The sequence below is a fragment of the Sebastes fasciatus genome, chromosome 6 (assembly GCF_043250625.1).
Source record: "Sebastes fasciatus isolate fSebFas1 chromosome 6, fSebFas1.pri, whole genome shotgun sequence".
Taxonomy (NCBI): domain Eukaryota; kingdom Metazoa; phylum Chordata; class Actinopteri; order Perciformes; family Sebastidae; genus Sebastes; species Sebastes fasciatus.
In genome coordinates this window covers 10418823-10441239 of record NC_133800.1, presented here as the reverse complement: position 1 = coordinate 10441239, position 22417 = coordinate 10418823, and the positions used below count along the sequence as shown (strand labels likewise).

The window sequence follows — 22417 nt, the reverse complement described above, 5'->3', positions numbered from 1 at the left end:
CAGGGTGGAGACAGGGCTGCAATGGGATTAAGTGGCTGCTGTGCACATTGCTGTAAGGGTCCTGTAACATTAAGTTGTTTCTTTTTAATCAACTTTTTTCCTACTTTATTGAATACAAAAGTTCCAACCAACACATTACAATACAACCGAGAACATGACTGCCACACATACTGATAAAAATCAATCTGTTGCGGTGTGGTACAGGTGACCTCAAACACAGGACATTGACACAGAGGTCGGTGAAGTAAAATGGATTTATTTTAAGGGGATAAGGAGGGAATGGAGGTGGAATGCACGAGGAGGTAGCTGTTTGAGGCAGAGGGTATAGGGAGGGTTGAGCAATAGTTGGAGATGGTGAGGTGAGGGAACGAAGAGGGAAAGGCGAGGTTTGCTGACTTGGAATGCAAGGTGAGAGAGCAGGCAGGATGATGAGGTGGCAGGCTGTAGATGATGATCCTGAAGCACAAGGAAAACTGGATTAAGCAGGGCAACAAACAAATAAGGAGATTGAGCACAAAACTAGAACACTATAGGTGCAGCCAGAAACGTAGAACTACCACCACAGCTGATGGGATGATGTGACGAGGACTGGTAGGAAAGCCAGGGTTGATATGCTGCAGGGCTGATGAGTTGATGTATTGCAGGTGTTTGGTTTGGAGCAGGTGAAACAGCTCAGCAGCAATCAGGGAACTGGGAGAGTGGAGACAGGAACGACACACACACAACCACAGAGAGACAACGACATGAGAGGGAAACACAGAGAGGCAAACTGGGGACATGGAAGAAGAGTGGGGAACGTAAGGGAGCCGTGACAAAATCATTTAAATTAGGAAGTAAAATAATCAAAATAAATGATAAAAAGGACAACCTGTCTTATAAAAGTGAGAGAGAAATACAATTCGAGGGAGTCAAGTAGTTTTAATGAATTAATGTCTAAAGGATTATAAAATGCTTTAAATGCTTCAGAATCAGGAAGAGATCTACATTTGTGTAAATAATATTTTGCCAGCAGAATCAAATTGCTTACAAGGTATTCAGTGTAAAAGTATTTGTGGTAGTCATGTTCTCACTTGTATTGTAATGATCTCATATCATGTTTTACAGATATTATATTGAAAGAGTTTGCTGCAGCTGGTGGGCGGTGCTTGGTATTTCCTCAACCGACCTCAACATGGCTGCCGGGTCACAGACGTTCTCATTTTAAACAGTTAAACAGTACACTACAAGATGTTTCTGAAAACATTTGAGGAGAGAAATAGGCATTACAGTAACACAATATTGATTCATATTTGATCAGCCTTGCTGATGCCATTAGGAGCACCGGAGGACACACACCGGAGGACACTGGAGGACACAGAGAAACATGATTTTTTTTTTCAGATCTCATGCACTACTGTCAGGATATAGTGACCATTTTATAAAAATAACTTTTTTTTTATCTATTTGCTCCATTTCTACCCACTGCTGCTTTAATGGGTTGGTGGTCACTGCCAATCAAATCTGTTCAATCCACTCTTGACTGATAAATATACCTAAAAGATGTTTTTTTGATATATTTAATGTTATATAAAAATACTTGAAGCCAAATTTACACAAAGGGACTCTTTGTATAATATCATTTTTCATCATTTATTGGATTTCAGTCTTTGAGAAAAGAAAAACTACACAATCACATGGACGAATAGGTCGATTCTTTAAATGTAAAGAAAGCTGACATGTTTTTAAGATATTCATTTGTGTGTGTTAACAGTACAAAAGTTGGTTTATAACTTTTTTTTTTTTTTTAGTTTTATGCACTGAGTTATTTGTTTAATTTCCTTAGGCCTATTCATAATTTATATGCCAAAATTCATTCTGAAATTTGTCAATTTAATGTTTCTGGGTTCAAAGGTATAAGACATTTTCTGAACTTAAAAGAGCCGTTAAATCAGCGTCTTCATATTTCACGAAGCAGCATCCAATTTCAATAAAATCACAACTTCATATGTCATTTATTAATGAAGTTACATTTGTTGAAACAAAATGCTTTTTGACACACAGTGATTCCGTCTTAAGTCATGTAGGCAATAAGATGCAGATATATGAGACTTTAACAATACGCAACTTTCATTTTGAAATAAGTCCAGTGTCATTCCCACGAGAGAACAGCCATTGGTTTCTGTAGATGGGTAGTGGGCAGACCACATGCAGGCGGCAAGAACACTTTAAATCAGCAGTAACTGCTCTCAGGTTCAGTATTTTCACCGTGTTTGTGACTCATCTTGACTGCAGTCAATTTCAGCTTCGTCCACTGAGTCCTTCTGATCTGTTTTGGGTAGCATTAGCAAATCAGGGGCAAGATATTTCAATCCACCACCACCACCCAAAGCAGGAACAGGTGAAGACATCATGGGAGAGGTGAAGTAGTCCCGGCTGAGGACGCTTGGATAGGCTCTGAAATCCACTCTGGACCGCGCTGGTGGAATGAGGTATTGGGCTGGTGCTGCAGAGAAGCTGGAGTAGGGATAAAACAGAAAGCCTCCAAAGTGTGAGAGGCTCACCAGGTCCTGTTAACAAGGGGAAAAATACATACAACAGATTATCAGTTGTTCTTTAATGAATACAACAGACAAGTGCTACACTTAAGTACAACATTAAGGTACTTGCCCATTACTTTATGTTACTTTCTACTATACACCTCCACATTTCAGAGGAAAATATTGTACTTTCTATATTTGTTTGACAGCTGTTGTGACTTTGCAAATTAAGATAATACATAAAAAATGACGAGTTTATAAAATACTTAATGAGTTCAAATTAGCTCCACATTGACCTGTAACATTAAAATGCTGCTTTCACATTAAAGGATAGTTTCACGACAAGTCTGTCTTACATCAATAGTCAGGTCCCATACAAAAAGGAACATTTAAACCAGGTTGGTATTGCTGTAATCATTCTTCCTGTCCATACCGGACAAAGATCCCTTCCTGATGCACTTCCAATATAAGTATCCATCCATTATCTGTAACCGCTTATCCTATTCAGGGTCACGAGGGGGGGCTGGAGCTGATCCCAGCTGACATTGGGCAAAGGTGGGGTACACCCTGGACAGGTCACCAGACTATCCCAGGGCTGACACATAGAGACAGACAACCATTCACACTCACATTCGCACCTACGGGACATTTAAGAGTCAACAATGAACCTAACCTGCATGTCTTTGGACTGTGGGAGGAAACCGGAGAACCTGGAGAAAACCCACTCTAACACGGGCAGAACATGCAAACTCCACACAGATGGGCTGGATTTGAACCTGCAACCCTCTTGCTGTGAGGCAACATCACTAACCACTGCAACACCGTGCAGCCCCCTAATATACATGTAAATAATTGAGGACAAAATCCACAGTCCGTGTTCAGTGTAAAAATGTATCCCAAAGTTAATCGGAGGCTTCAGCAGACAGTTGGATGAATCAAGTAAAGATCTTAAAGTAGTTAAGTTAAGTCTTTTTAGTACAAAATGTCCCTCTGAAGTAAAAAGACATCGGACGATACCCACTTTTGTGTTACTCAGACGGCTTAAATCCCACACTATCTTCAATTAAACTTTGGAATGTAGAGCAGCTATTCTCAACCACTGGGCCGGGGCCCACTGGTGGGCCTCAGAGCGCCACCTAGTGGGCCGCGAAGGTACTGCCAAATGGTTAGATTAACCTGCTATTCTGTATTTCAGAGGTTGTAGCGGGCTCAGTTTTAGAGCTAGAGTGAAGATACTGGTATACTGGTATGAAACTAAAAACCTAAGGAATCCATTGGTACAAACCATGTCATATTTGCTTGTCGGGAAGGAGAATCAGTAACACTATAAAAACGTACGCAAAATTTTGGTGAGGAAAAACTGGCATGGCCATTTTCAAAGGGGTCCCTTGACCTCTGACCTCAAGATATGTGAATGAAAATGGGTTCTATGGGTACCCACGAGTCTCCCCCTTATAGACATGCATGTCTCGGATGCAGTGACATAAAATGGAATGTTTTGTAATGTTGGAGACAACCCTGCACCAGTAAAAGCTCCAAAGCGCGTGGTGAAGAAATATGACCCTGAATACTTTAGATTCATAATGGCAGGGAGTGATGGGTGAGGGTGAGATGACTATTGACTACACTTGACGGTGGCATCACACATATTATAGCCCAGTTTGTCATCTATTTGGGAAGCTAGTCCCCAGAAACTTTTTAATAATCAGGAGTAGGCCTCCTGTTACGAAAGGTTGAGAACCCCTGGTGTAGAGTACTTGTACTTTACTTTTCACTTCATATTTATAGTATATAAAATGGTGAGTTGAAATTAGCTCCACGTTGACTGGCTACAACCTCAAAATGCTGCTTACACATTATTATGCCATGCACTAAAGAGAATATTAGAGATCCAAAACAAAACTGACAGGAGGGCGGGACTCAGAGAAAAAGTCGCTATTACAAATCTGTCTGCTACTTCAGCACCATGGACAGCGTCGTGGATTCATCAATACACAGCGGAGTTAGGCTGCTGATATTTCAGAGCCGTGGTCGGGGTCAGAGATTGTAACTTGCACAAACCTCAGTCAGATAAAGGATCAATGAGTCAGGCTGACTGGACTAACATATTCTGCCCCTGCACTCTCTCTTAGGAACTTTAAACTTAAAGGTCCCATATCATGCTCATTTTCAGGTTCATACTTGTATTTTGTGTTTCTACTAGAACATGTTTACATGCTGTAATGTTAAAAAAAACCTTTATTTTCCTCATACTGTCTGCCTGAATATGCCTGTATTTACCCTCTGTCTGAAACGCTCCGTTTTAGCGCATTTTGGCGGAATTGCAGCAGAATTGCGTTGCTAGGCAACAGCTTGGGTCCATGTGTACTTCCTGTCAGTTGATGACATTCACATACACTGCAACCAGGAATTAAACTGGGACACATTTAGAATGTTTACATTTCAAAATGTGTCAAGGGTCTAAATATTGTAAATTCGTGACATCACAAATTGGTTTCAAATGCAGAGTTTCTGAATACAGGCTGTGTGTATCTCTCTGTGGATTGAGTGTTTCGATACTTTCACAGTATTTATATAGGACTAATGCATGATTTATAATAAAAAAACGTCACTCAAAATCTCACTTTTTTATAATATGGGACCTTTAAGTAAGATTTTGAATGAAAGATTTTAATTATATTGGGATATTCCTATAAAATGGTATTGCTAATTTTACAATATGATCTGAATTATTCTTCCACTTGTGACAACAACTTTTTTCTGAGTAATAATGAAATGTAAAAATGATGTGTTCTATAAGTATTTCATGTGTTTTAAAAGCGTTTCACTGGTTTGTGTGCCGTCTGTGTATACCTGTACTGGTGCGTGCTGTTGAAGGCCAATGGGAAACCCTGGAGTTCCCGGAGTCCTGACAGGTGCTGCCAGGCCCAGTCCATACGGCACTGCTCTGTCCATTGTGGCACAGATGTTCCAGGTGTTTACCTGAGCAGACTGGAGAAGACTGTTGGGGATACTCTGATCCCGCAGATGTCTGTTTGATTCCGGTGGATGAACACAGCTGTGTGCAACACCGCTGCATAATTTGCCAAATTGTTCCTTCTCTGAGTCCTGTGGCTCACAGCAACCTGCTCCATCATTTAATACGCTGATGACGTGGCTCCGTCTCCGGTCCATTTCTTTCTGTTCCCCACATGGAGTCTGTACTGTCCTCTCTGCTATGGAAACCTTTGGCTTAGGTTTGGTTTCACGCACCTCTTGTCCAGGATTGTCATCGACGTTATCACCTATGTCACTGTCACTTTCTTGAGCATCTTGGAAAAAAAGAAAGATGGGATGTTAGTTTTGGATTCATGTTTGCGGACTCACCGAATGTCACATATTGACAAAATTAGCATTATACAGGTTTTCCATACCTGAAGATTTTGAATCGTCTGAATATTGTGCAGATGATTCTTTTACGGGATCAGATTTCGTGTCAGTCATCCGCATCTCTTTAGACTTTTGTGATGGATGTTGTAGTTTCCTGATGTAACAAAAGAAAAGAAAAGAAATGACTGATGATAATAAAAATTATCAATAATGATGCATAAAATTGAGAGGATATTTTGTGCTGCATATTCACCATCTCGTTAAAGGTGGAGTCACCGATTCTGGATAAAGATTGTTGATATTTGAAATGAACACTCAAACAGATCCCCCCCCCCCCCCCCCCCCCCCCCCCCCCCTCCAGATTGACCATCCCTCTCGCTCCCACTGCCTTTCTCTTTACACAGCCATGGGGCCTTTCCCCTGTTGTTTGGACATTTTTCTTAGCAAAATCTCCAACCAACAGTGGTCGCAGCTCCTCCAATGTGAGCATTTGCTGCCTTTTCTCTGTTTTACATCATTCTAAACTGATCGTCTTTGTTGTTGTTTTTAGGCTGTTGTCTGGACTGTCTTGGATACATCTTCAGGCTTTAGGAAACTACAGTGGGCATTTTCACCATTTTCTGTTACGTTATAAATCAAATAATAAAAAATTTCAACAGGAGAAATATCAGCAGATTCAGTGATAATTTATGAATTGATTATTTATCGTAGTTATTTTATAGGCTGATTTGTGTTTTTAGACTCAAGAGTGTATTTAAACTTTTAGTACAGTAAATAAATTAGTCAGTATATTTCCCTACTAGAATTGTATTCCTGGCACAGAGGAAAAAAACATTTCAACCTTCATGTTGTATAAAGATTTACAGGGAATATGGCTGAACTTAAAAAAAATAAAATATGACAAATCTATAATTTATTTAGACACTTTCTAGACTTTTATTTTGGTGTCGGGACAGAATTTTTTTGGGGGGTGGACTGGAGGATCAGTATTTTCAAGGATCCTGGCTATGGCCCTGCACACAACTAAACAACAAAATGAAGTAGTAATATAGTAAGTGCCACCGGACTGAATCCAATAAAGTACACAGTCTATACGGGAGTGTTAAGTAACATTTACTGAAGTACTGTGGCTAAGTATCATTTTGTGTATTTCCATTTTCTACTCTACTACATTGCAGAGGGAAATGTACTTTTTACTCTGCTACATTTATCTGACAGCTTGAGTTATCAGAGTCTTTACAGATGAAGGTTTTACATACAAACATATAATGAATGTATAAGCAATGATGCAAATTAAAAACTACCCAGCAGTAATAAAAATAGCTCCACTATGAACCAACTGCAACATTAAAATGCTGCTTCTACATGAATGCATCAGTACAAATAATCCAGTAATATCTAACAGGCAGAAAGTCGACATGTAACAAAATATTTTACATTGTGGCATCTTTGCTTGATTAAAGGCTCTGAATAATAATCTACGACAGCTATTCGGATCTGTGGCAGAGGGGCCCATGGAGCTGGACGATAATTAAGAAAAAAAACACTATAAAGCAAACTTTTTCATACTGTAACAAAATATTAAGGCGAGACAATACAGACGAAAACATTGTTTTACATGCACTGGTCAATTTTTAGATTTTAGGCTATTTTGCCTCCATAACATGTCTTCTTTCAGAGTAGTGGAAAGAAAACATCCAAAATACACATTTAAGTGTTTATTTTACTACTTTGTCTATTAGATTTCTCCTAAATTCACCAAAAGTCAGCATTAGATAATGCCTTATTTTCATATTTAAACATAACATTTCAGAAAACGTGTAATACAAAAAAAAATGTCTTAATATCAGTAATCAACTGGGGAAGTTTCATGGTGTATATCTATTAGTTCGAGATTTTTACTCTGCACTGTAAACAATTGCTGTTAATTTATAGCAGGATTTCAACAGTATTAACCTGTTATTGCTAAAAACAGTGCTTTACTGTTAAGACAAAATAAAACCTGTTAAATTACGCTCATAGGCCGTTTTTTAACTGAACTATAATGCATTCTTAAAAAACAGCACTTTACTGCTGATCAACTGTCTAAAGTATCATCAGTAACAGTTTCATGCAGTATTGTTTTAATTCTGGGACCTGATCTGCACATGTGAGGCTTGTACATTGTACATGATTGTAAAATCAGTGAATTAGCTCTGTTCTTCACTCACATGTTGTTCTGGTTTGCATTCTGTGCTTGTAGCCAGTTATAGACAGACATTTTGGGGAAAAGTGTCAACAAGTCTATTATAGCCTTTTTCCTAACAAGTGCCTTCAATTGTATTTAGTGTGACTATTCCTATGTCTGTAACCTGCTAAGTCTATTCATCTAGGAAACAAATAATGTTTATTAAAATGTATGTAAAAAATACAACCTAAATAGTGCATTAAAACAAATCAGTAAGATAATGTAAAAGAAAGGTGCAAAACGGCTATATAATGTATCTTTAAACACTAAATTAACTGTAAAATACTGTGAAATTAATAAAAAAAAAAAACAGTTCAAACTGTATTTTTCATTAACAGTACAAAGCTGTAAATGTCAGCTACAGTATAATAATGTTAATTTTACAGTAACATAAAGGCAACCCTGCTGCCAGTTCTTTACTGTTATTTTACTGGGAAATTCTTAACAATGTACGTTATCCATACTCCTGATAGGAAAAGAAAAACTTGAGTATGTCACATTAACTCAGTCACTCATTCACTCACTCACGTCGGCCGACCAGTACTGTGTCTAACCAGGCTCTCTCTCCATAGGAGATCTGAAGCTGGTATATATATATATATATATAAATATATGTGTGTGTGTGTGTGTGTGACGTCACCGGCCCCCCAGAACAGGCAGCACAAGAGCACAGATAAATAAATGACTATATTTCATCATTGGAATACGGTCATTTAATAACCCTGATTCTGGGTCAGAGCTATTCATGATATCATTAAATAATGTTTATGCTGACGTTGAATAAACTATCGCATTTAGCCCACTGATTGGTTGATCGGAGATCATCGTCTTTGATGTTATGACTGACTTTATGACAACACAGACGTCATGACTGACGTCACAGTCCTCGCTCGAAAAGTTTACTTATAGGACCCGCGCTGCGATCAGGTTCAAATTTCCTACCTAGGAGATTGCTGAAAAGCTAGGTTGTCCGGAGCAGATCCGGCCGGAACCTCTGCTGTAGGCTGACTGGAAGGTCACTGACTGAAAGGTCACTGACTGGAAGGTCAGCCTAGAGGACAGCTCCTTTCTGACAACGGGGTCAGTTCGGAGTAGAGGCTCGGACCGGCTCTCCTCTGAGCTACATGAGGACTATCAGCTTTTTCTAAAGGAGGAACCCGTGAAGGGGATTGGCTGGAAAGCTAGGTTGTTCGGAGCAGATCCGGCCGGAACCTCTCCTCTAGGCTGACTGAAGGTCACTGAAGGTCAGCCTAGAGGACAGCTCCTTTCTGACAATGGGTCAGTCTGGAGTAGAGGCTAGGACCGGCTCTCCTCTGAGCTACATGAGGACTATCAGCCCTTCTCACAACAGGAGCCGCGGGGACCAGGTTCAGACCTCCTCTGGAGAGAGAGCCTGGTTAGTCTCAGGACTGGTCGGCCGGATTGAGTGAGTGAATGATGAAGTAACAGTTCTGGTCAACGACCAATGATCATGACTCATTGTTGCTCTTTCACAATGAAAAGTTGGAGAACAGTTTTCTGTTTACGTTTTCTTTCTTAACTTACCCTGTAAAGCCCAAATGCGTTGTCCTTTCCCTCAAACCAACATTCGCGCACGCACAAGCCGATCTGGTTACTTGAGGTAATACAGCAGGTAAACAGGAGCAGAGCGCGCCGCGCTGCGGGCGCTCCAAACAAACTTTACGCACATGCGCATCAAATCCTTTAATTGTATTTAGTGTGACTATTCCTATGTCTGTAACCTGCTAAGTCTATTCATCTAGGCAAAAAATAATGTTTATTAAAATGTATGTAAAAAATACAACCTAAATAGTGCATTAGAACAAATCAGTAAGATAATGTAAAAGAAAGGTGAAAAACAGCTATATAATGTATCTTTAAACAGTAAATTAACTGTAAAATACTGTGAAATTAATTAAAAAAAACGTTCAAACTGTATTTTTCATTAACAGTACAAAGCTGTAAATTTCAGCGACAGTATAATAATGTTAAATTTACAGTAACATAAAGGCAACCCTGCTGCCAATTCTTTACTGTTATTTTATTGGGAAATTCTTAACAGTGTATGTACCTGCAGTGTCTTCAAAATGTGTGGAATCATCTTTAAAGGCCGTTTTCTTTGCATACATGTGGATCACCTTACACCCGTTTTTGATTATTTGATTATATTTTTATCCAAAGCATCCGTCTGCCACATGGCCTGATTTAGCAGCTGTCATAAAGTCATAAAGAGATTTTGTTTTGATTTCACTCTATAATTACCCAATAGTATACTACAACTTGTCATTATATTGATTTTGCTCATCTTACTTTACTGTTATTTCCTGACAATTTCTGCACATTACTACGTACAATGTTAAAGGGCTATGACATTCCGACCTGATTCCACACAACACGTTATTAAATGTCCAGGTTACATCCAGTATAACTGTTGTTTCAACAGCATTTAAATGACTATATTTCATCATTGGAATACGGTCATTTAATAACCCTGATTCTGGGTCAGAGCTATTCATGATATCATTAAATAATGTTTATGCTGACGTTGAATAAACTATCGCATTTAGCCCACTGATTGATTGATCGGAGATCATCGTCTTTGATGTTATGACTGACTTTATGACAACACAGACGTCATGACTGACGTCACAGTCCTCGCTCGAAAAGTTTACTTATAGGACCCGCGCTGCGATCAGGTTCAAATTTCCTACCTAGGAGATTGCTGAAAAGCTAGGTTGTCCGGAGCAGATCCGGCCGGAACCTCTGCTGTAGGCTGACTGGAAGGTCACTGACTGAAAGGTCACTGACTGGAAGGTCAGCCTAGAGGACAGCTCCTTTCTGACAACGGGGTCAGTTCGGAGTAGAGGCTCGGACCGGCTCTCCTCTGAGCTACATGAGGACTATCAGCTTTTTCTAAAGGAGGAACCCGTGAAGGGGATTGGCTGGAAAGCTAGGTTGTTCGGAGCAGATCCGGCCGGAACCTCTCCTCTAGGCTGACTGAAGGTCACTGAAGGTCAGCCTAGAGGACAGCTCCTTTCTGACAATGGGTCAGTCTGGAGTAGAGGCTAGGACCGGCTCTCCTCTGAGCTACATGAGGACTATCAGCCCTTCTCACAACAGGAGCCGCGGGGACCAGGTTCAGACCTCCTCTGGAGAGAGAGCCTGGTTAGTCTCAGGACTGGTCGGCCGGATTGACTGAGTGAATGATGAAGTAACAGTTCTGGTCAACGACCAATGATCATGACTCATTGTTGCTCTTTCACAATGAAAAGTTGGAGAACAGTTTTCTGTTTACGTTTTCTTTCTTAACTTACCCTGTAAAGCCCAAATGCGTTGTCCTTTCCCTCAAACCAACATTCGCACACGCACAAGCCGATCTGCTTACCTGAGGTAATACAGCAGGTAAACAGGAGCAGAGCGCGCCGCGCTGCGGGCGCTCCAAACAAACTTTACGCACACGCGCATCAAATCCTTTAATTGTATTTAGTGTGACTATTCCTATGTCTGTAACCTGCTAAGTCTATTCATCTAGGCAAAAAATTATGTTTATTAAAATGTATGTAAAAAATAAATAGTGCATTAGAACAAATCAGTAAGATAATGTAAAAGAAAGGTGAAAACCAGCTATATAATGTATCTATTAACAGTAAATTAACTGTAAAATACTGTGAAATTAATTAAAAAAACTGTTGAAACTGTATTTTTCATTAACAGTACAAAGCTGTACATTTCAGCGACAGTATAATAATGTTAATTTTACAGTAACATAAAGGCAACCCTGCTGCCAGTTCTTTACTGTTATTTTATTGGGAAATTCTTAACAGTGTATGTACCTGCAGTGTCTTCAAAATGTGTGGAATCCTCTTTAAAGACTGTTTTCTCTCAGACTCCGAGCTACAAATCTCCACTTCAGCAGCACTTACATCCAACAAACTTTCCAGTTTCATTCCTGTCTATATTCTGAAGGTTTTTAGAGAGGGGTTTGTTCATATGTCATTCATAGCCTGATTTATACAACATTTGATTCCTTAAAAACATGGAGAAAATTGATGTTTTATGGCTGTTGACAGTATTGTGTGATTTATGGAGTGATAAAAAAAAAAGAGATATCCCAAATTCTCTCTATAAAAACCTTTGATTCTAATATGTCAACAAAATTAAACAATAATTTTGAACCTGGTTTTATCCAATGTTCAGATTTCTGTGCTGGAAATTAATGCAAATTAGCACATATTTTATAAGATAATGCATAATTTGCATATTTAAAAAAATATTATTTCAGAAAACTTGTAAGACAAAAAATTATCTTCTTAATTTAAGTTGTCACCTGGGGAAGTTTCATGGTGATATCTATTAGTTCTTATGTTGTGATGTGAGTGAATGAATGACTCTTAACTCGCCTCTTCTCTCTTCTCCCGTTGCCGGTGTCTCTGAATCCCTTCGCGAAAGGATTGTTGTCTATTTTCAGCTGCGTTATCTGAAAATTGGACAAAGGGAAGGCAAGATAAAGTACATCACTGATTATACATCTGGTTGATCAGAATTATATAAATTGTTTTTTTAAAAAAATGTAAATAGGAGCGTCTTTTTCTTTGTAAAGTTGAGCGCATGCAGCACCTCTTACTGTACCTGGTCGTTTTGGTAAGCTGTCACTGCGATGAATTCTGTCTCACAGAAGACATATGTCCTAAAGGTGCTGTACGGCAGCTTCACGATGTCATTTGTCTTCACTATGTGAAATCTTGGCTGGTATTTGTGCATCGAGTTGAGAATTGTCTGCAAAATAAAAATGATAATGAAGTTAAAACCATATTTTGTTCTTTTTCTTCTTCCTGTTTGTTTGTTTGTTTTTTTTCTTTTCTTTTTTCTGTAGCTGCTTGCCAATTTTGTATTGATTAGTACATGGACATTTGTGATTATATTTGTTTTACTCTATTGGTGATCTATCAATTTGTAACCCCACCCTATATAATTATGCTTAAATACCAATAAAAAATTGATCACAAAAAAAAGAAATGTTTTGGGAAATAAAAGCTTATTAGTCTTGTTTCATGGTTTTAAAAATGAACTAAACGGTTATGGCGAAGACACGAGCAAGAAAACATCAACATCATATTAAATTCAACACGATTACTTCATTACAGCAAATCTATTGCAATGTTTGAGAAACACTAGAAAATACCACAAAGGCCCTCAACGGGCCTTAAACAGATTGCCTGACAGCATCTTGGTTATAATTATAATTATAATTATTATTATTATTATTATTATCATTATTATTATTATTATTATTATTATTATTATTATTATTATCATTATCATTATTATTATTATTATTATTATTATTATTATTATTATTATAAAGGTAAAATCCAAACATACAAATCCATGCTTATCGGACATGTTGTTGGTGAGTTTCAGTTTGTGGAAGTTGACCACTTTGGACATCCACTGCTCGCCGGTGGCCGGGCTGTCCGGGTGGATGTACATGCGTTTGGGCATCTCCGGGTCCGCCTTGCCGGCCACCATCCAGCGGGAGTTGTGAAACTTATATCTGCAGTCATCAGCCGCCACGATGTCCATCAGGACTATATACTTGGCTTGTCTGTCCATCCCGCTGCAGCTGGCCTTGAGCGGCGGAAACATGCGCCTGCAGGGAAGACAGAAGAGATAACGGTGTGATGCTGCACTGTAAACAATTGCTGTTAATTTACAGCAGGATTTCAACAGTATTAACCTGTTATTGCTAAAAACAGTGCTTTACTGTTAATACAAAAGAAAACCTGTTAAATTACGCTCATAGGCCGTTAACTGAAAACAGCACTTTACTGCTGATCAACTGTCTAAAGTATCATCAGTAACAGTTTCATGCAGTATTTTTTTTAATTCTGGGACCTGATCTGCACATGTGAGGCTTGTACATTGTACATGATTGTAAAATCAGTGAATTAGCTTTATTGTTCTTCACTCACATGTTGTTCTGGTTTGCATTCTGTGCTTGTAGCCAGCTATAGACAGACATTTTGGGAAAAGTGTCAACAAGTCTATTATAGCCTTTAATTGTGCCTTTAATTGTATTTAGTGTGACTATTCCTATGTCTGTAACCTGCTAAGTCTATTCATCTAGGCAAAAAAATAATGTTTATTAAAATGTATGTAAAAAAATAAATAGTGCATTAAAACAAATCAGTAAGATAATGTAAAAGAAAGGTGAAAAACAGCTATATAATGTATCTTTAAACAGTAAATTAACTGTAAAATACTGTGAAATTAATAAAAAAAAAAAACCAGTTCAAACTGTATTTTTCATTAACAGTACAATGCTGTAAATTTCAGCGACATTATAATAATGTTAATTTTACAGTAACATTAAGGGAACCCTGCTGCCAGTTCTTTACTGTTATTTTACTGGGAAATTCTTAACAGTGTGCATTTAGTAAAAACTCCCCATCCGTGCGTAATTCTTAAACATTTTACTTTACCTTCCAGATTTTGTAATGACCATTTCAGTGCCACATCTGTGGAACTGTGTCCAAAGGTCGCTGGCTTCCAAATAAACTTTCGGCTCATCCTCTGTCATCTCCCCTTCCTCCTGAATTTCATGAGACAGCGAGGGTCCGGCCAAGATAGTCCCGTGAAGGGCTGCATCTCCGACTCCTGTGCACGGCTCCGAGAAGCTGCGCATGGTCTGCAAAGGAAAAAAAAGGAAACTTTTACGCACGACTCTTGTCGGGTTACACTTGGTGATACCTGCAGGATACACGTTTCTGCATATGTGTAAAGTCACTGAAAGGTAGCAGCATCAATACTGTGTTCGCTTTTTTTTTTCTCTGGATGTTTTGTCCAGTGTGGTCAGATGCCTCCCAGCCTGCATGTGTCCAAGCTGATTTGCTCCTTGACACGTTTGGACTGGAGTATGACGCCCAGCAGTGGGTGGAGTTTCCCTGTTGTATTGCACTTTATGTTGCAGGAAAAATGCTGCTTCAAGTTTCTTCACTTGGCTGATAAGGCTGTTTGTGACAATTTGGGATTACAATCCAGTTTTATTAATCATAAAGCCACCAAACCTGCACCAATTCTGCACATAGAACACTTTATCAAGGCAAGGCAAGGCAGCTTTATTTGTAGAGCACATTTCAGCAACAAGGCAAATCAAAGTGCTTTACATAAACATTCAAGAACATTGCGACAACGTGCAAAAGAACATTAAGACATAATTAAAACAGTTATAAAAAGATAAAAAGATTAAAGATTAGAAAATATAAACAAGCTAAAAATGAAAGCTAGCATAGAAGTTAAAATAGAATAAAAAACACAAGAGTAAAAGCTTTAGTGCAGTATAAGATCATTATCTGGTTTAATAAAAGGCAGCAGCAAACAGGAACGTTTTAAGCTTTGATTTAAAAGAACTCAGAGTTGTAGCGGTCCTGCAGTTTTCTGGGAGCTTGTTCCAAATATTTGGTGCATAAAAACTGAACGCTGCTTCTGCATGTTTGGTTCTGACTCTATCAGACACAGAAATGAGCATCTCTAACTTTGCTCCCCATCAGTTCAACATATAATGGACTCTTCTGTGTGTTGCCCCATCTGAGGGTCCCCCATAAACACTGTGATGGACACCATCAATCCATCAACCCAACATTATGGTACAGACACTGACTTTCTGTCCTCCTACATCATTCCAGCGACTTGTGGTTTGATTAGCTCCACTGCTGTGGTCTCTCTCCTCCCATGCAGCGCTGCATGGGAGGACAGTCTGCAGGGATTCAGATCTGTGGAGGTTGTAGCCTCTGCCAGCAATTGTCCCGGCTGGATTAAGCTCTGGGTTTGGTTACAGGCTTTTTTATTGCTCAATGGTCCATGACAGCGTAGGAACGTCCTAGGGAAGACTTTGTGTGAGTGAGGGCGGCAGGTTCAGAATACATATGTGCCACCCGTGATGTGAAGCACTGCAGGCGCTCTACATTATGTCAACATGAGAAGATGTTGCTCAATATGAAGTCACATAAAACCATAGTGTGGAAAAAGACAATTACGCAAACGTTTTAATACAAAAAACAATCTGAAATCTTGTTTTGCTTTGCTGCGGACTTCATTGGCTTCATTCATCTCCATCTAATGATGAAGGAAAGGTCGTGGTTACGGAGCAAAGTTGTGTGAATAGGAATGGATGGAATATGATGAAGCACATATGGTACGGCACCCTCACAGTTAAAATCAAGAATCAATAACACGGTGAAAGCAGCACTGAAAGTGACAGGACAGAATGACTATCCGTCCCTTCAACACGTTCTACGAGAGTCCTGTTGTCACACACAGAGGTCTGAAGGACCCGCCACACATTCTGTTCTCTGAATATGAATCATAACCTTCAGAGAGACGTTACAGGGCAGCAAATGTATAAGAAACCGCTTCAAGCTTATTTTCTCCCAATGTCTATAACACTATACTCAACAAGTAAACAGGCGGATCATTGGTTCTGTGGTTCAAAGTAAGGAGGCACTGTGAAAAGTCTAATGCATTATGTCTTATGGCTTTTTTTTATCTCAAGAAAATGTGATATATTTGATATATTTTTCTACAGTGTCTTTGGTGTACCACTGTAAGGTCTTGTTGGCTTTGGTGTTTTAAGCTGATTGTAGCTATGTGCAGCCCGATTGTCCAAGCAACATTTCCTCTTAGGACAATAAAGTATCTTGTCTTATCTTATCTTGTCTTGGCCCAGATATCTGCTTGCTACATGCCTCCACATCGGCGACAGGCGTTGCCAGAGGCATTATGTTTTCAGGTTGTCCATACGTTCGACCATTCTTTTTAACGCAAAATCCCAGGAATGCCTGTCGCCAAATTCGACACGTTTGGCAACGTCCACCTGGTTTCAAGGATGAACTGATCAGATATTGGTGGTCAAAGGTCAAACGTCAAGGTCGCTGTGACCTCATGTCCGTCCCCTTCTCGGGATATCTGAGGAACACCTTGAGGGAATTTCTTCAAATTTGCCACAAACGTCCACGTGGACTCAAGGATGAACTGACTCGATTTTTGTGGTCAAAGGTCACTGAGACCTCACAAAACACATTTTTGGCCATAACACAAGAATTCATATGCTAATTATACAATTTCACAGAAATGTCTAATAGGATCAAATTATTAAGTACTTCTAGTTTCACTCATAATGTGTCTTCACTTGATTGTATTTAACCGAAAAGCAAACACATTAAGTGTGATTGGGATGATTTCAATCGGCCAACTTTGACATGGATGTGTGATGCTTTTTTTAAAAAGGACTCTCCATGACTTCTGATGATGAAAATAGTATTATTTAGTAGTTATTAGTCTCCTTATTAAATACAAGAGCTGCAGTCACTGTGTTTAAGTCCAGTGTCAATGTCTGTCCACTTATTTATAGCTTGTTATAACTTCTAAGTCGTGGCCTTTGATGAAACAATGGTAAGGGGTAACAGCAGTTTTTCTAAAAGTATCACACCGAGGCTTGTATTTCAGCGAGGACTTTGCTGTGAAATCAGGAAATACCTCACACTTGGACCTTTTGTTATAGTTTCCCGACGGGTCTCTGATCAGATGCCTAAGTAAGCACACGTCTTATTCGGAGGCCATTCAAGATATGCAGTGGGTGGCGGAGCTGTTGATGACCCAATCTTTTTCTGGCAGAGGAGCAGGGGAAAACCCTGCCTGTCCGTCAGCCAACTTCAAAGAGCCAGTCAGTAATTTGAAACAGGAACGAGAATGATGGCAAACAAGACGCCTGGCTGTTATTTGTGGGTTTGGCCCACAAGCTGCGTGTGAAACCTGTCACTGAGGATAAACCCGTAGATCTCCACTGGGTCACTGCCCAGTAACACACTCTCATAAAACCTTCCCATTACTGGACGGCCCGTTTTGGGTGTGGGGATATGATCCATAAGGCCGGAGCAGCTCTCAATCCCTGCTTGGTTAAAGGGACTATTTGTAACTTTCAGAATCGTTTGTTAACAGCGACACCTGTGGCCGTTAAGTCAACGAAAGTTAGCGTCGGGCTCACGCTTGCTCGCTAGAGACATGAACGAGCATCACTCAAAACAGTGAGGCGACACACGTCAGCTAAAAGCACAATATCACTCTATATTTAAGCTGCTTGGCAGTAATGTTAGCTGACCAGACGAAGGTTTCTCCATGAATCAATGCTGATGCTAGTGTTGGCTTTCCTGCTTCCAGGGCTGAAGCAGGAAAAGCGGGTCTCTGCCAGGGCTGAAGCAGGAAGAAAAGCGTTATCGTCTCCCGACTGCGCCCGCAGGGAGACACCGGCACCCGGTCGGGGACAATAACGTTACTCGCTGCGGAGCCCCGTCACTTCACAAGACACGGGAAACCTCTGTTGGTCTGGAGGAGCTGCAGCATTTATTTCTGCACAAACGTCCCCTGTACATTCACTAGATATTCTCAGAGCTAAACTAACTCTTCTGGAGTGTGGAGTGAGCGCGCGTTCACGTGTAGAGGTGGAGCGAGACAGCGAGAACGCGCGCGGTGTGTGAGTGAAGGCAAGCAGGGAGAGGAGACGAGACTCCGGCCACATTAAAAAAAAAGATGAGAGTAAAGAGTAAAACAATATGTTGAAAGATGAAAACAAAACTCAAAAAGACAAACTTCAGCAAATGTTTCAGTCCCTCAGGAAGTCAGAGCCGCTGCATACGTTGTGGTGTGCTGTCAACTTTTCCCCTTTTTGAAACCGTTAATGCTTTTTAGTCAGTGCATCCAAAATAACTTCAGTCAACTGGTAGTATCCAGCATAATTTATTCACAATCTCTTTGATATTAATATAACGCACCTCTGATCGAGTCTCCCTGTCGTGTTCCTGCAGCACTTTATGTCCTCCGACTAGAAATCTTCTCCACCGTCGGGGTCACTGGAAAACTTCCAAACCGCTCTGGCCGCACAGTCTCCCTAACACCTCTCATGTTTGGACAGTTGAACGTTGATGAATGGCCTAACGGTAACAGGTTAGTGTGAGTGAACATAGTTGGGCTTCGGAGGTGGGAGGAATGTAGTTTAACAGCAGAGCAGAGGTGTTAAAAGAGATGATATTAAACACACACACACACACACACACACACACACACACACACACACACACACACACACAGCGGCCACATGTCTCGGGGTGAAGAGACTGAAGACTGCAAGACAAGCCATGAGAAAGTCACCATCAGACTGCAGTGTGTTATATCATAACTCCCTTCAGGAGATTTCCTCTGAACTAATTAAATCATTCTGGAGTATCATATTGTATTTCTACAAGTATTCATTGTAATTGTATTGAAGTAGAAGATACGAGTGGGATCTAAGTAGGGAAATACAAACAATCTCACAGTTATATTTCCTATTACAGATTATGCTGACGTCAATACCTCTGATACACATCTTCCATGTAGTTTAGATAATGTTTGTATAATTGTTTTGAGGTGTCACTGTATATTATTATTGTGTTATTCCAACGCAGTCTCGCAGCAGTTCATGAAATAGTCACAATATTCAATATATTTGATTCAAATTTCCCTTTTTTTCCGCTCAGCATGACTTTCAACAACGTATTTTTCATGCATTTTCCTACGAATGTCCAGCAACACGTGACGCACGTGTAAATTTCCGCTCCAGTCTTTTCAAAATAAAACTACTTAGTTAGGTTGAGGAGTAGATCGCGGTTTGGGTTAAAATAACACCAGAGGTGGCGTAACTTAAGTATGGAAGTTACGTGATAAAAACTACTTAGTTAGTTTTAGGAAAAGATCGCGGTTTGGGTTAAACTAACTCTGGAAGTGCTGCAACTTAAGTATGGAAGTCACGTGACAAATAAATCAACTTTGACTTCTGGTTTCAAACAGGACATGAACAGTGGTCTCCTGGTGAAAGTCTGGTGTTTTTTGTGACCCACCCATCAACCCTTGACCTCCTCCCTACGTGGCATTATTCGCTCTCCATACATCCTGGTTCACAATAACGTGAATACGAATTGATTTCGTGCTGATCATCACGAAAAAAAATGTGATTCTGCAATATTACATACATTACATAATCTTGAGGCCCAGTGTTGTCGAGGGGTCCTGAATTAAAGGTTAGTTGTAAAGGCTTTATTATTCTGTATTGCGCTTACATAATATCTGTAATGCACATATTTTTGCCCCAGGGTCCACGAGTGGGTTAATCTGTCCCTGCTCTCAAGATCATGATCATGGGATGCATGTGATGCCTTCTTTCATTAAATACAACAGATTTACTACATTCTGTTCTCACTATGATGCTTTTTCAGTGTCAGATCATGTCATCAATATAAGTTACATTGTGTGACTGCGAACACTATGAGCAGCCAGCAGTAAACAGCGTGGAGGCCATCAGAGCCACAGCTCTCGGTACACGGTATACGTCTATTTGAGATGTGGCTGTTGGACAGGATTCACACCAGCACGGTTCAGTCACAAGTGTTTTTAGAATTAAACTGGGTATGCAGACGAATCCGGCAGCAGATAATCTTTGGGCTGCAGGGATGAGTGGGGGGGTTTGAAGCAGAAGATTCACAAGGTGATGCTAAGCATTCCTCACATTTCCCAGATCCCCTCTGGAAGAAGTCAGACACAGTTAAGACCTATTTGCACGGTAGGCCTGAAGATGAGCAACAATACACATCAGCGCTGTAGCAGTGTGTCGTCTGAAGATTAAAAATGTTGGAATAACAAACCACATTTTTATATCCAGAGGAATTACATATTTAACAGCAGTGGCTCCATGTGAAGAACTGTCTGTTTGCTGCACAGCAAAAAAAGGTTCTAGGTGTAAAGATGTTTGATGTGTAAATAAAAATAACTAAAACCTGTTATGTACAATGCATCCTGTTCTATGTGTACAAAATACCACTGCTATCTTATAATCTGTGGAGTCAGATCAGTCTCAGTATAAATTAATGCACACAGAAGGATTCAAAAATGTATTTTGTGATTTATATATAAATTACTTTTTCCACAAACATATTTTTCTACGCACAAAAAATAGTTATCGTTATATATAAATGTAAAAAAAAAAAAATCCACATATAAAAAAATAAGGTTCAGAAATACTGTATTTCTGATGATATTTCTTGTTTTAAATAGATATAATAGAAATCTCTATTGTGTGTGTTCTGAGGGCTCTCTGGGTGACAGGCGGAGGCTGCAGGATGCTGAGAAGAGGCTGTAGGCAAGATCGGGATCAGGTTTTTGGGTGGATTGAAGGTTGTCTCTCAGAATCTGCTGGTGGTGGCAGCAGTGGGTGTAGGTTGCTGGCAGAGGCAGTAAGGTGGAGTTTCGGGCTGCAGCATTTTGTCAGAATCTTCAGGTAGAGGCGGCGGTGCAGGTTGATGCAAAAAATTGTGGGTTGCGGCTGCCAGCATCTTCAAGTGGACGTGGAGGTGGAGGTATAGGGCAGAGGCCATATAGGTGGAGATCCAGGTATAGCACCTGTTTGCTTGTATTTGAAGGTGCAGACAGAGGCTGCAGGTTTCTGGTGAAGACTCCAGACTGGACCTGGAAGAGGCTGTAAATGGAACAGGAGTCTGGAGCTGTCTACCAGAATTGACAGGTGGAGGCCAGGGCTGTAGATTGCTGGGAAAGACTGGAGGCAGAGGCAGGAGGAGGCTTCAAGTTGCTGGTGGAGGCTGTAAGTGCATGTACAGTATGTCTGCCAGAATCTGGAGGTGGACGCGGCTGCAAGTTGCTGGCAGAGGCTGTAGGTGGAGGCCAGGACTGTAATGGACACACAATCGCGTCCTCAGTCTTATTGTCTGCTAGAAGTTTGGTTCCAGTCTGATGAACAGCTACGGACTTGAAGGCCTTTTGCAACGATTTGACACAGAGACTTAACTGCAGCCTCATAGACCTATTACAGGCTGTTCATTTAACCTTTATCTCAGAGTTCATCTCAGAGTTCTGGCTCTTTCATTTTGTTCTATTAAAATTCCCCTCAAAATACAGTTTTGAATGTGATTAAGTCTGTAAAGGGTTAAATTAATGAGTTTTACCAGTAAGTGTTTTTCCTCAAAAACTGATGTGTCTGTTCACGTTGACAGATCATATTTAGTATTCCTTCCTTTGAGTTTATTAAATACGTGCAGTCATAACACAGCAGCAGGACTGAGAGGATATGTGCGTCTCCACACTGAAAGAGGCGCTGTGCGCATTTTACGCACGTGGCACAGTGTCTAAAACTTCATTAATGAGGCCTATTGAAATGTCCCTACAGGACAACAGGATCAGCGAGGATCTAACGGTAAGTGACATT

General features: G+C 40.1%; 2 protein-coding genes across 2 annotated transcripts; both read right to left on the bottom strand.

Annotated features, from left to right (window-relative positions):
• Nucleotides 1–1294: 1294 nt before the first annotated feature.
• Nucleotides 1295–6213, bottom strand: LOC141770179 (uncharacterized). Its single transcript, XM_074639833.1, has 3 exons — nt 5930–6213; nt 5370–5827; nt 1295–2546 (listed from the first exon to the last, which is right to left on the bottom strand). The coding sequence occupies exons 1-3, from the start codon at nt 6003–6005 to the stop codon at nt 2241–2243; spliced, it is 840 nt and encodes a 279-aa protein (XP_074495934.1). The 5' UTR covers nt 6006–6213; the 3' UTR covers nt 1295–2240.
• Nucleotides 6214–10771: 4558 nt separating this feature from the next.
• On the bottom strand, nt 10772–14965 carry tbx3b (T-box transcription factor 3b). The gene is made up of 4 exons (XM_074637574.1): nt 14595–14965; nt 13495–13762; nt 12742–12888; nt 10772–12589 (listed from the first exon to the last, which is right to left on the bottom strand). The coding sequence occupies exons 1-4, from the start codon at nt 14795–14797 to the stop codon at nt 12473–12475; spliced, it is 735 nt and encodes a 244-aa protein (XP_074493675.1). The 5' UTR covers nt 14798–14965; the 3' UTR covers nt 10772–12472.
• Between the last annotated feature and the right edge of the window lie 7452 nt (nt 14966–22417).

Bases quoted from the DNA above. Each gene is read 5' to 3' on its own strand.
- LOC141770179 (XM_074639833.1), bottom strand. From the start codon at position 6,005: ATGCGGATGACTGACACGAAATCTGATCCCGTAAAAGAATCATCTGCA. The intron at 5,828-5,929 runs GTATGGAAAACC...TTTTTTTCCAAG, and splicing joins AGACGATTCAAAATCTTCAG to ATGCTCAAGAAAGTGACAGT. The intron at 2,547-5,369 runs GTATACACAGAC...CCTTGTTAACAG, and splicing joins AACAGCACGCACCAGTACAG to GACCTGGTGAGCCTCTCACA.
- tbx3b (XM_074637574.1), bottom strand. From the start codon at position 14,797: ATGCGCAGCTTCTCGGAGCCGTGCACAGGAGTCGGAGATGCAGCCCTT. The intron at 12,889-13,494 runs GTATGTTTGGAT...TTTATTTTGCAG, and splicing joins TGTCCGATAAGCATGGATTT to ACAATTCTCAACTCGATGCA. The intron at 12,590-12,741 runs GTACAGTAAGAG...TCCAATTTTCAG, and splicing joins CAGCTTACCAAAACGACCAG to ATAACGCAGCTGAAAATAGA.